The 14,255-nt window shown below is 38.8% G+C and overlaps 1 protein-coding gene across 4 annotated transcripts in view; it reads left to right on the forward strand.

The window, feature by feature from the left end:
- Window positions 1-14,255, forward strand: part of mmd (monocyte to macrophage differentiation-associated) — a 57,316-nt gene that overhangs the window by 20,177 nt on the left and 22,884 nt on the right. For 2 of the 4 annotated variants that reach the window (XR_015479993.1, NM_001037419.3), the window contains 1 exon segment: window positions 11,236-11,507. Coding sequence is in view for 1 of the 2 variants with exons in the window: in NM_001037419.3 (NP_001032496.2) it covers window positions 11,482-11,507 (26 nt within the window). In the remaining variant the exon portion in view is untranslated. 4 annotated transcript variants of the gene reach the window in all.

Genomic DNA, 14,255 nt, shown 5'->3' on the forward strand with positions numbered 1-14,255 from the left:
CTATGTTGCATGCAGTGGCGTAGCGGACAGGCATGCAGGTCATGCACTGCAGTGATGCGGGGGCCCCCCCCAAAAATCAAGGTTGTTAAAAACTGGTGTCAACCGATCATTAATTGTTCAGTTTGATTTTATGATCAAAAAGAATACTAACAATCCATAACCTCCCATCCGTTTCACTTTAATAATTCATACATTAAAAATATACTCAAGATGTTATTTTGACAGTTTATTTATTTGGTAATTTAATACCTGATTTTGTTTACGAAATGTATGTATATTTATTTCAAACATTGTTAAAACTACAAAACACAAAAGAGTTCTGATTATTTCTACCTTTAACAACGCAGCCAGAATTACAGCATGTATAGTGTCTCATACTTTCCCCACTGCATTTGAATATGTGTGCCTGTTGCCAAACAACGTTCTGCTAATAAACATAACCTTATGGTTGAAAAAAAAAAAACATTACTTCAGATGTGTTTTTTAAAATTTCTCTGAATAAACCTTGCTTTTCACTTAATTATTTTGTCGGCCAGTTTTCTGCAAAATAAACAAGAACAACAAATAACATTTTAGGTGAAATGAATTGCATTCAAAACCACTTGCGTTCAGCGGCCAAAACACAAACTGTTAGCCTTAATAAAAGTAACATATTCATGAGTAATGTCTTATTATTGACTGTATAACCAAAAATAAAACAGTAGCTTAGGCAATTTTAAAAGGTTTTTGCTGTTAATGGCAAAATCACCCATCATGCCAGTGTAGATTCATTTTGATTCACTTAATCAAGTCGTTTTACCACAATGAGTCCGACAGCCTTTCAGTCGGGCATTTTACTTTGGGAACTTTGTACAGAAAAATGCTTTAAGAAAGGACATTGGACCAGAATGTCCAGAATGGACATTTTTAAAGATATTTTTGACTTTTTAAACACCATTTTAACAAACCATCATTAAACAATAATTACCCTATCGTGCCCATTTAACCTAATTAACCCAGTTAAGCCTTTAAATGTCACTTTAAGCTGTATAGAAGTGTCTTGAAAAATATCTAGTCAAATGTTTTTACTGTCATCATGGCAAAGATAAAATAAATCAGTTATTAGAAATGAGTTAATAAAACGGTAATGTTTAGAAATGTGTTGAAAAAATCTGCTCTCCGTTAAACAGAAAATGGGGAAAAAATACACAAGGGGCCTAATAATTCAGGGGGGCTAATAATTCTGACTTCAACTGTATATGCAGTGAGGGGTCCCGCCTTAACCCTTGTGGGTGGGCCCACGCAGTTTGCGCTACGCCACTGGTAGCATAAAGAAACAACCTCCTCTTCATCACACACTCTTTGAATGTCTAGGTTTTCCCTCATCAGTGTGCAGTATTGCATCAGCGTTTAATCAGTATAGGCAACACTCGGTTTTTGACTATAGTAAAGAGTATATGTTAAAAGCCTGCATAAGTGTATAACATCAAGCTAGACAGTATTTATAAAGTTTGGAGCAGATTGTTAATGAGTGTGTGTGTGTGTGTGTGTGTGTGTGTGTGTGTGTGTGTGTGTGTGTGTGTGTGAGTAGTTTTTTGTGGGTTTTATAGCTGGCAGGTCCAAATTGACCCAAATGACAACTGTTATACCCTAAATGTTTACAGCCTTCATCAAAAATGACTACAGAAAACGATTAATTTTGTGGTCATTTTAGACTAAGTAAAACAAACAAAAATTTCAAGATATTTTTTTTTTCTGCTGTTAAAATGATGCCCGGGTCAAAAATGACCCGTAATTTAACAGGGGGTTAATAATTAAGGCGTTGTAAAAATCTTCTCTCTGTTAAACAACCAGGGGTGGACTGGGACCAAAAATCAGCCCTGGCACTGTAGCCACATTACCACATCGACACAGCCTGATACACAGACACGCACATTTACTACTTATATTGGTGTACAGATGGTAAAATAATATAAGCACTACCATATTTCATAGATATTTAAACATTTAATGTATGTGACTGGAACAAAAACAACTTGTTGACAACCCCCCCCCCCCCCCCCCCCCCCCACACACACACACACACACACACACACAAACACACACACATCTACATGCACTACGGACAATTAAGCCTACCAAATTCACCTATAGCACATGTGTTTGGACTTGTCAGGGAAACCAGGAGGAAACCCACGAGAACATGCAAACTCCACACAGAAACACCAAACCAACTCAGCCGAGGCTCAAAAAAACGACCTTCTTGCACCCCTGCGCTGTGTCATTTCGACACTGTTTCAGTTAATTTTATGCATTTGGCAGCGTCTGATTTGAAAGACATTTTTTTTTGCTTTCTCTGAGCTTTTCGGCACCACCTTTTTTACGGTCCATCTCTGACAATTAGCTTGTGTTGCACGTACTGTTTATTTGACATTCTTGCCAGATTTTGATTATGTCTGCGTAACCTCTAATTGGGTCAGCCCATCTAGAAACCAGCCGATCATTGTCGATTGGGCCAATGCTTAACATTTATTATTATTATTACTAGTATCATCATTATCATCATCATCATCATCATCATCATAATACTCATATCTTGAAAGAGATAAAAGCTGCCTGCATGTAAAACAATACATATAACAAAAAAAATAAATTAAAAAAATAGCTGACCGGCCCACATTTAAAGAATGGTCCGGCCCTTCTGGCATTTGCCAGAATTGCCAGATGGTCAGTCCGCCCCTGTAAACAACTTTCAGTGTCCTAACTAGACGCGGCAAGATTCCAGCGACAAGCAATTTGTCTGACCCCACCAAACACGACAGAAGCATTTATATACCAGCCATTGATTAAAGTACCAGCCACTGCACTCCTGACGACATAGTAAAGGTCATAATCTAATTAATACATATTAGATCACTGACTGTTTTTTCAAGATCTGAGGTGAACTGTCTGCTGCTGCATTTACCTACGCTTGCATTGTTGGATTGCAACTGAAACTTGCAGGTCTTGTGGGGGACATTTTAGGTGTTAAAAGCTACACTTTTGTTAGCAGTATTTCTTGACTGTTTGATGCATGCATGCCTCATTTCTGCTGCTGCATCACAGCGCCACAGGAAACGCTCATTCTGAGAAAGCCTGGCATGTGGCTGCTGTCACGACGCTGCAAAAATCATTCTTACACCCCAAAGGCTTCCTGTCATGCATGTTGACCTACAGACTCTCAGAGCGGAACACTGCGAAAGTGTTGACTACAGAGCGTGATATTGAAGAAAAATGTGCAAAATGCAACAGGAAAGCGTCATGGGCGGCACAGTGTTTCAGTGGTCAGCACTGTCGCCTTACTGCAAGAAAGTCGCTGGTTCGAGTTCCAGCTGGACCAGTTTGCATTTCTGTATGGAGTTTGCATGTTCTCCCCGTGTAGGCGTGGGTTTCCTCCGGGTGCTCCGGTTTCCCCCACAGCCCAAACACATGCGCTATGAGTGAATTGGAGCTAAACTAACCATAGTGTATGAGTGTTTCCCAGGACTGGGTTGCAGCTGGAAGGGCATCTGCTGTGTAAAACATACGCTGGATAAGTTGGCGGTTCATTTCGCTGTGGTAACCCCTGATGAATAAAGAGACTACGCCGAAGAAAAATCTACAAATGAATTAAATCAATGGTGAAATGTTGAACTAACACGGTTAATAGCAGAATTCTTGCAGAAATACTACATGTAAAAAAGCCACCAATCAGAAATCAAAGGTGTGAAAAGAAATCTTTAGCTCCACCCACTCCAATTAAGCACTTCTGATTATTAGTCACCTCAAACCAACATCTTTAGATATATAGTTATATATTTGTCCATTGATTTAAATTAATTTTATTTTCATTTTAACAACCTTTTTGTACAAAAAAGTAAAAAAAGTACGGTTAAAAAGTCATTTCTTTATATTACTTAACTCATTTTAATAGACTTAATCAGGTTTAGATTTTAAAAAAGTTATGCAAATTGTAGTTTGAGTTTTAAGTCAAAGTACGTTCAAGTGACTTGTAAAGTCAACTTAAAAATTTAAGGCAGCAACAATTTTTTATGGTATTATTAGTTAGCATAACAGCATTTTCAAACCATCTGTACAATCAACCCCACATTTTTTTTTTTTAACATTTGAAACTATTTCAGAGGTTGCCACAGTGGAATGAACCACCAACTCATTCATTCATATCTTTTCGGCTTAGTCTCTTTATTAATCAGGGGTCGCCACAGCAGAATGAACCGCCAACTTATCCAGCATATGTTTTTCACAGCAAATGACCTTTCAGCTGCAACCCAGTACTAGGAAACATCCATACACACTCATTCACACACATACAGTCGCCTACAAAGCGACTTCTGGCTTTGCTCCTTCTTATCTGCTCTCACGTCTGCAGATCTATGTGCCCTCCAGAAACTTGCGTTCTGTGAATGAACGTCGCCTCGTGGTTCCATCCCAAAGAGGGAAGAAATCACTTTCGCGAACGCTCACGTTCAACCTGCCCAGTCGGTGGAATGAACTCCCTAACTGCATCAGAATGGCAGAGTCACTCGCTGTCTTCAAGAAATGACTAAAAACTCAACTATTTAGTCTCCACTTCACTTCCTAATCTGCAATTGCCTCTCTGGATATACCACTAACTGTACTCAAAAAAAAATAATAATAATAAAAAATACTAATGCTTTCCTTCTTAGACTTTACAGACCTGAAACTTGCCTACAGCACTTATTCATTGTTGCTCTTATAGTTGTGTAAATTGCTTCCTTGTCCTCATTTGTAAGTCGCTTTGGATAAAAGCATCTGCTAAATGACTAAATGTACATGTAAATGTACATACACTACGAACAATTTAGCTTACCCAATTCACCTATAGAGCATGTCTTTGGACTTGGAAACCGGAGCACTCGGAGGAAACCCACACCAACACGGGAAGAAAATGCAAACTCCACACAGAAATGCCAACCGACCCAGCCTGGGCTCAAACCAGCGACCTTCTTTCTGTGAGGCAACAGTGCTTACCACTGAGCCATCGTGCCACCCATTTAAAACTTTTCATTAATTATTTTACACCATGTAACGAACAAACGTTACATGCTTTAATTGTTGTTTTAGTTTCTTGTGATGCGAGAAGCACTGGTTGCAATATTACTACAGGCCACTAGGTTGCACTAGAGGGGAGTGAGAACTGGATATATTCCAGCTCACCATAGAGCAAGTGAGTCGTGTTTGGTAGAGGGAACCACATGGTGAACTGAGGCTACCGACCCACTCCGGTTCTGATTGTTTTGAGAACATTATTGTTGCTGCTCAAATACAGGACCTGTTGTCCTAGAGATGTTCAGATGAGGTGTTTGTTGGTGCTTTGGTTTCAACGTTCTTTATGCTTCTCATTGGCAAATGAACTATATGTGTACTGTACACGTGGAATGACGGTCAGTGACTCTTAGGGCCTACTCACACTATGCCATCCGTACCGTGCCCAGGCCCGTTTCCCGGATCGTTTGAGAAGTGTGAGTGCGCTGAATCGCGCTCAAGCACGGTTCACTTGGCCGGCCCTGGCCCGGTTGGAAGAGGTGTGCCTGTACACTTGTGGTTTGGCATGGTACGCTTGTGTGTGAGTGCAAAACGCGCCAAAGCCCGAAACCGAAAGCGAGACGTGACTTTTAAGGGACTGTTTGAAATGGATTTATTAATCATTCTTACTGTTCAGTGAACGCAAACTGCCGTAGTTTATTAAATACGCAAACTGCTCACAGCACGCCAGCTGCGCGCCTTCAGCAGACCTCCTCATTCCTGCAGCACGAGAGCTTTATGATTGTTTATGAGCGCCAAAAGTGGCGGATCTGTTCGGCGAAATATCTGACTGCGTGTCCCCGCATCCCTAAGGACTGTTTGGCGAAATATTTGACAGCATATCAAACTACTGAAACGATATAACTAGAGAAATCTCCACTGTGCTACTGAGTGAGAGCGTATGGCAAGCATTTTAATCTAATTTTAGCATTTAAACCTTTGTTCTGACTAACCATAAATATATTTAGAGATATCTCTAATTATATTTTGACTAGTCATAATTATAATTCGACTAGTCAGAATGACAATTAGAGATATCTGCAATTACAATTGTACTAGTACGAAATCAGATTGGAGATATCTGCAAATATATTATGACTAGTCATATTCCTCCATTGACTTCCATTGAAAAATATTTGCAGATATCTCTAACTGAGTTTTGACTCGTCAAAAATCCAATTCAAGATATCTACAACTGTAATTCGACTATTGGTAAATTAATTAGATATCTTCAAATATATTTGTAAATATCTCTAAATATGATGAATTAAAGACATCTCCAAATGTATTATGACTAGTAAAACTCAGTTAGAGATATCTCTAATTACAATTGTGACTAGTCAAAACTCATTTAAAGATATCTGCAAATATTTTTCAATGGAAGTCAATGGAGGAATATGACTAGTCATAATATATTTGTAGATATCTCCAATCTGATTTCGTACTAGTACAATTGTAATTGCAGATATCTCTAATTGTTATTCTGACTAGTCGAATTATAATTATGACTAGTCAAAATATAATTAGAGATATCTCTAAATATATTTATGGAGTCAGAACAAAGATTTAAATGCTAAAAAGGCTTGCCATAGAGAGCGCTTCTGAACAGCGCAGCAGCGATGACGTAAGCGTGCCGAGGCCCGATATGGTGTGAGCGCGGGCCGTCGGGGGAGACGGGAGGGGGGACAAGCGTGCTTTGGCCCGGTTCGAGGCAACTGTACCTAGTGTGAGTACGGCCTTAAATTCCTCATCATACTACCGTTTTCCCAATGTGAGGAAGTGGATCTTATTGCATCGCACTCAAATCCATCTACGCAACATTCACCCAACCATCTATATCATTTACACAGACTGTTTACATTCAATGACTGCTTGGTTTTGGATATTGATTACTTTTGTTTGTGTGGACTAAATACTGTATACACATGTAGAGAAATTAAACAAGAAGGAAAAAGGGCTAAACAGGCTTGTGAAGTTTATTTTAATTTCAGTATGTGTGAAATAAAAATTCTGTGAACTCCCTCAGTGTAACATCTTGCATGCATAGAGGTGGTGTTACAACCAAAACAATGCTGTATTGTTGTCAAATGGTTCAAAAAGATATATTCCAATCCTCAATTCCATCTCCAAAAGCTCTCATACAAACACTTTTAAAACATTTAATTCATTTATCGAATTATTGTTATTTTAAAATGCCCCGGGAACCTTTAGAAACTGTTTTAACGCCACTTAATGGGAACATTACCATCTATTTTTGCCAGCTGGGTTGGAGCCATGATGACCTGGCAAGCATTTAAAGTCTGAGACTGAGACCTGCAGTCAGACGGACAGGTAAATCTCCCTGCAGTGCTGTTAATTGATCCTATTACTGTGGACAGGTATTTATAACCATGGTGCCGGATGATTTATATTCACCTCGGTATTTACATAATATAAAACTTTTCACTCTGTAATGTTTATTCTTGCAGAAATGTAAAAAACTTGAACATTTCTCCCCAAACAATCACATTTTAGCAATAATTTGTACGTTTTTTTTTTTTTGTCCTGGAAAAGCAGCTAAAATGTATCAAAACAAAACACAGACGTTTTAATTCAGTTAACAGCCTTACATAAATGTTCGGTGACATTTAATGCCGTTGATTCTGGTTTATGTAATGTTGCTTCTGGCCACAGAATCCCTGAGCCATGGCTGCTCCTCACCCCAACACACCATTTCACAGTAATATTGAGCAAGTTTGCCCTTAGCATTAGTTGCGACACGAGGTTAGAAATGCATTTTGTTTGTGTGTGTGTGTGTGTGTGTGTGTGTGTGTGTGTGTGTGTGTGTGTGTGTGTGTGTGTGTGTATGTACAAAAAGTAATGGTTCAGCTGACTGTCCAACGAGACAAATATTCCTTCATCCCTGAGGGGAAATTGACCAGAAAAACAGAAGCATAACTGCACAGTGCTCACACGAAAGAATACTATAGTACTTTATACTAATATAGTGTGTTTTTTACCATACTAAAGTACTTAATAAATCTACTGTGGTAATACTATACTTTAAACAACTATATAATAGGGATGTAACAATATTGTAAATACCGTCATACCGCAATAGTAATTTTTTCAATATTACCGTAGGCGCATGACTCAATAAAACTATATTTCTGAGAAAAGTTTGCTTAGGCGAATGAAGCGAACGGGAGGTAGCGGGAACTACAATTCCCATCAGCCTAGCCGTGGCCATCATCCTTTGCGGTCTGTTGTCACAACAGGTCCAGTAATGCGGAAATGGAGTGTGTTGCTAGTAGCGGGGAAGAAAAAGAGCTGGAAATGATCGAACCTAAAGCGGGTTTTAAATCGGATGTGTGGAAGCATTTCGGTTTCTTTCTAAAAACATACGAAAAAGTAGAAAAGGTGACAGACAAAGAAAAAAACAGTATGCAGGCACTGCCAGACTCTGGTGAAATATAAGTTGGGGAATACGACTAATAACAGTCATGGGGACTGCAGAAACACAGCACACTTGTTAGATTGATGCAGACATTGACTTGTACCGCAAAGAGACCTCTATCTCACTCATGGCTTGTCCTCTCAAGTGGTGGAAAGACGATGGACAACGTTACCTAATGCTGTCAACCTTGGCTAAATCATATCTCTCTGTCACAGAAACCTCAGTCCCAAATGAGAGTTTTTTTTTCTGTTGCAGGGCACATGCCCAGAGATCCCAGATTTTACCAGATTATAGTTATATGATCATTTTCCTTAAAAAACACATCTCTATCTATGTGAGTGAGTGATTAAATGTTGAATGTGATGAGTTTTCAACAATACTAAATCGAAACTTTATTTTTTTTATATGGTTTAATAGTTTTTTGTTATTAAAATTGAAAAATTGAAGTTCCTGTTTCAAAGCTTTCAGATAGATGGCTAATTTGTATGTCATCGATATGTTCAGTGCTAAGGTAAATAAACACTTTTGGCTCTTTTTTTCGAGTCTTTTCATTAGTTTTGTTTTTCCTGTAAATGATTCAATAAATACCGTACCATACCATTCATACCGAGGTATTATCGTACCGTGAAATTCTGATACCGTTACATCCCTACTATATAAACAAACTGGCCAATACTGTAAGTTTCTACAACTAAGTATATTGTACCTTTCTGTGCCCGACAATTGAGTTGTCATGGTCCTAACCTTCGACCACCACCCGTTCCACAATGCACCGGCCCCTTACGACTACCCCTGTAGCTGGTGGGCCCACAGGAGGATGGTCCCATGTCCGGCCAGGTTCTGTGGAAAAAAAAAAAAAAAAGCCACCAGGTGCTCGCATACGAGCCCCAACCCCAGACCTGACTCCAGAGTGGGGCCCCGGCTACACCATACCGGGCAATGTCATGGTCCTCAATGTAATTAAGTTCATAAGGGATTGTTGAACTTCACTTAGTCTGACCTGTCACCTAAGACCTTTTTGCCTTGGGAGACCCTACCAGGGGCATTACCCCCCCAACAGCATAGCTCTTAGGATCACTCATGCACTCAAACCCCTCCACCATGATAAGGTGGCGGTTCATGGAGGAGGCAAAGCTCTTGATTTGCCATTCAATCTACAGGGTGAGGAGCTCTGTCACCCGAGAGAAGCTTGGAGTAGAACCGCTGCTCCTACACATTGAGAGAAGTCAGCTGAGGTGGCTGGAGCATCTGTTGATGCCTCCAGGATGCCTACCTAGGGAGGTGTTCCAGGCATGTCCTACCATGGGAAGCCCTGGGGGAAGACCCAGGACACGCTGGAGGGACTATGTCTCTCAGCTGGCCTGAGAGCGCCTTAGGATCCCCCCGGATGAGCTGGAGGAAGTGTCTGGGGAGAGGGAAGTCTGGAGTTCTCTCCTAAAACTGCTGCCCCCGCAACTTTGCCCCGGATAAGCGGATGAAAATGACATGACAGTATATTGTGCTAAAATACACTACAGTTTACTGTAGTAAAAACTAAATTATACTGCAGTATTTGGTGGGTGGGAATCAGGGGGGAATCGCACGGGGCCCCCTTATCGCACCATGTGCTACGCCACAGTGGGGGATATTTTCTTGGCCCACTTTGGGTCCATTAGCACCAATTGAGCATCGTGTCAACACCACAGCCTATGAATATTGTCGCGGATCCTGTCCATCCCTTTATGACAACAGCATACCCATCTTCTAATGGCTGCTTATCGTGCCATGTCATTAAGCGTGAATTATCTCAGACTGGTTTCTTGAACATGACAAGGAGTTCACTGTACTCAAATGGCCCCCACAGTCACCAGATCTCAATCTAATAGAGCACCTTTGGGATGTGGTGGAACTGGAGACTCGCATCATGGATGTGCAGCCGACAAATCTGCAGCAACTGTGTGATGCTATCATGTCAATATAGAGCAAAATCTCTGAGGAATATTTCCAGTCTCTTCTTGAATCTATGCCACGAAGGATTAAGGCAGTTCTGAAGGTGAAAGAGGGTCCAACCCAGAACTAGTAAGGTGTACCTAATAAAGTGTATGTACTATACACACACACACACACACACTTATACACTGTGGTATAATAAAAAAAAACACAAAAGTATTTACTATTGATTAATAGATTTTTAATGTGGATGCTGTAAAACTGAAAACCAATGGAAAGTACTTTCAGTACCAAAGAATCACGTGGTAATACCACATACTATGAAAATAAATGCCTACAATTTCCATACACCACGATATTTACATGGTAGTCTTAGGTACTTCATTAAAATTGTGGTATTTGATACCAAACACACTTACCATATGAAATACACTAGTATTTACGTGGTGGCACCATGGTAAAAGGACACTGCAATGTCACTTGGGTACTTATAAAAGCAGGCTTCGGTTAATTAAACTTAGTTTCCGTTTTAAATTCCAACAGAGTGACAAAAGAAAGCCTCATTTGTCCTTATCAGTGTTACTTCACTGAGTTGTCATACCTGTTTGAATCGTGTCTTGTACTCTCTCACCATCATTCGCCCCGCCTACTATTGTTGCGTCAAACAAAGCGAGAAAATTTGCGCCTGTGATTGGACGAACGCTTCAAGCGTCCCAGTCACACCACTCTCTCATTGGTCGAACTCCCTGTCAATCAGATGTGCCGAAAAAAATGCTCAAAATGTACAACTCCGGCTTTTGCTAGTCACAGAAAGAGCGTTAAAGGTAGAGAAGGAGAGAGGGGGACCGGACGAGAGACGGAATGATGTGACAAAACCCAGCTTTACGGATGATTCAGGGTATTTTGAGGGAGCTGTGGTGATACGGAAGCGTTATGTGTCGAAGTGGGATTGTTTTTTTGTGAATGAGGCCTCGAACATCCGATTCATTTGTTATCATCCGATTATTTTTGCTGACCCCAGACCTGTGTTTGTTTGTGTAAATATTCGCGAGATGAAGAGGGTGAATAGTTTCCAGAGGTGAGTACAGATGCTAACCAGCTAACGGGTCGGACTCTGTTACTAATAACAGTGTATTGAATTTGCCTGATGTGATTTGATTAACGTTAGCTTTAAGTCTTTGTTTGTATGCCCACATTTCTTATTCAGATAAGTTAGCAGCTTTTAAAAGGGTGATAGACACTGCAAGCTATATTAATCCATCAGATCATGCATCTTTATCTAGTATATGCTATACTGAGACCAGAACACTACAAACACATCCTGATGTAGGGATTTTATTTAATGTTTAGTGCCAAGACTTGATTAATCTATTCATATAATGTCTTTATGTTCTCAATTCCTAATGCAGAGATCAGATCATGCTTGGTTTTTACTGCATTTTACCTTGTTTAGACATCAGATCATGCATCTTTATCTAGTATATGCTATACTGAGACCAGAACACTACAGACACATCCTGATATGAGGATTTTAATTAATTTTCAGTGCCAAGATTTGATTAATCTCTTCATATAATCTCTTTATGTACTCAATTCTCATTGCAGAGATCAGATCATGCTTGGTTTTTACTGCATTTTACCTTGTTTAGACATCAGATCATGCATCTTTATCTAGTATATGCTGTACTGAAACCAGAACACTACAGACACATCTTAATGTGAGGATTTTATTTCATTTTTAGTGCCAGGACTTGACTAATCTCTTCATATAATATATTTATGTACTAAATTCCCAATGCAGAGATCAGATCATGCTTGGTTTTACTGCATTTTACCTTGTTTAGACATAAGATCATGCATCTTTATCTAGAATATGCTGTACTGAAACCAGAACACTACAGGCACATCCTGAAATGAAGATTTTAATTAATTTTTAGTGCCAAGACTTGATTAATCTATTCATATAATGTCTTTATGTACTCAATTCCTAATGCAGAGATCAGATCATGCTTGTTTTTACTGCATTTTACCTTGTTTAGACATCAGGTCATGCATCTTTATCTAGTATACGCTATACTGAGACCAGAACACTACAGGCACATCCTGATATGAGAATTTTAATTCTTTTTTAGTGCCAAGATTTGACTAATCTCTTCATATAATGTTTTTATGTACTCAATTCCTTATGCAGAGATCAGATCGTGCTTGTTTTACTGAATTTTACCTTTTTGAGACATCAGATCATACAACTTTATCTATTATGTACTATACTGAGACCAGAACACTACAGACACATCCTGATATGAGAATTTTAATTCTTTTTTAGTGCCAAGATTTGACTAATCTCTTCATATAATGTTTTTATGTACTCAATTCCTTATGCAGAGATCAGATCGTGCTTGTTTTACTGAATTTTACCTTTTTGAGACATCAGATCATACAACTTTATCTATTATGTACTATACTGAGACCAGAACACTACAGACACATCCTAATGTGAGGATTTTAATTCATTTTTAGTGCCAAGACTTGACTAATCTCTTCATATTATGTCTCTATGTACTCCATTCCTAATGCAGAGATCAGATCAGCTTGATTTCACTGCATTTTACATTCTGTTTAGACATCAGATCATGCATCTTTATCTATTATATACTATACTGAGACCAGAACTTTACAGACACATCCTAATGTCAGGATTTTATTTCATTTTTAGTGCCAAGACTTCACTAATCTCTTTATATGATGTCTTTATGTACTCAATTCCTAATGCAGAGATCAGATCATGCTTGATTTCACTGCATTCTGTTTAGAGATCAGATCATGCATAGAGTTGTTTTGATGTTGATTTTATTTTGTAATTAGATATTAAAACAGTCAAGGATTGATATGTTTGTAGTTGTCTTGTAGATTCACGGTTTATTGATCAGAACATAGTGTATTGAGCTGAAAGGCTGTGCTGTGGTCTGGTCATGCCACTAAAGATATTTATTTATTGATTGTTCAGAGATCAGGTTGTGCTTGGAGATCAGTGTAAGACTCATTTACACATTTTGTTGTTGCTGTTGTTTGTATGATTTGAATTCTTGCGTCATATTTCCAAATATCAGCACTGTCAGAATTTTTCTGCATAGGTGTAGACTGAGGGAGAGGGGAATGCAGTATGGATACGTGTGTGTGTGTGTGTTTAATGAGCATGCACCACTGCATCGGGAGCCACCATGTTTGACATCACTGCTGCATCCACTGTTACACACACACACACACACACACACACACACACCTGTCAAAATCCAAACATCTGTATGAGTCACGTTGCAGATTACAACGTGGCTTCAGGCTACAGTCGATTTATTATTAACAACGATGGAGAAAAATCTGGTAGAAGTTGCAGAAATGGCTGCGAATGAGTCACAGGGTGTTGTCTGTAAACACACACACAAACACGCATATCTGACATTTTAAAAAACGGGATTTATTTAAGAGACATGCATAAATATGAATTGCTATATTAGTTTGCTTTACAAGCATCTAATTGAGTTTGGTTTGATTAATTGTTATGTTGAAATGCTATTAGTGTGGATTCTGCATGAGTTTGTTTTCAAATATTTTGATTGTGTCCTTCAAGATAATTGCTATGTCAAAGTGTTATTTTAGCACGATTTATATATTATTATGGTGTTTGTTAACAATTCCTCTTAATTTTAGTCATTTGTTTTATGCTTTTTGGTTGGTTTTGCTTTTTTTAAAATAAATAAATGTATCTTACACATTTTAACTTTTTTGTTTTTTATTTTTGAAAATAAATATTTAGAAAAAAAATCTT

The sequence above is a fragment of the Danio rerio genome, chromosome 3 (assembly GCF_052040795.2).
Source record: "Danio rerio strain M-AB ecotype USA chromosome 3, GRCz13ab, whole genome shotgun sequence".
NCBI lineage: Eukaryota > Metazoa > Chordata > Actinopteri > Cypriniformes > Danionidae > Danio > Danio rerio.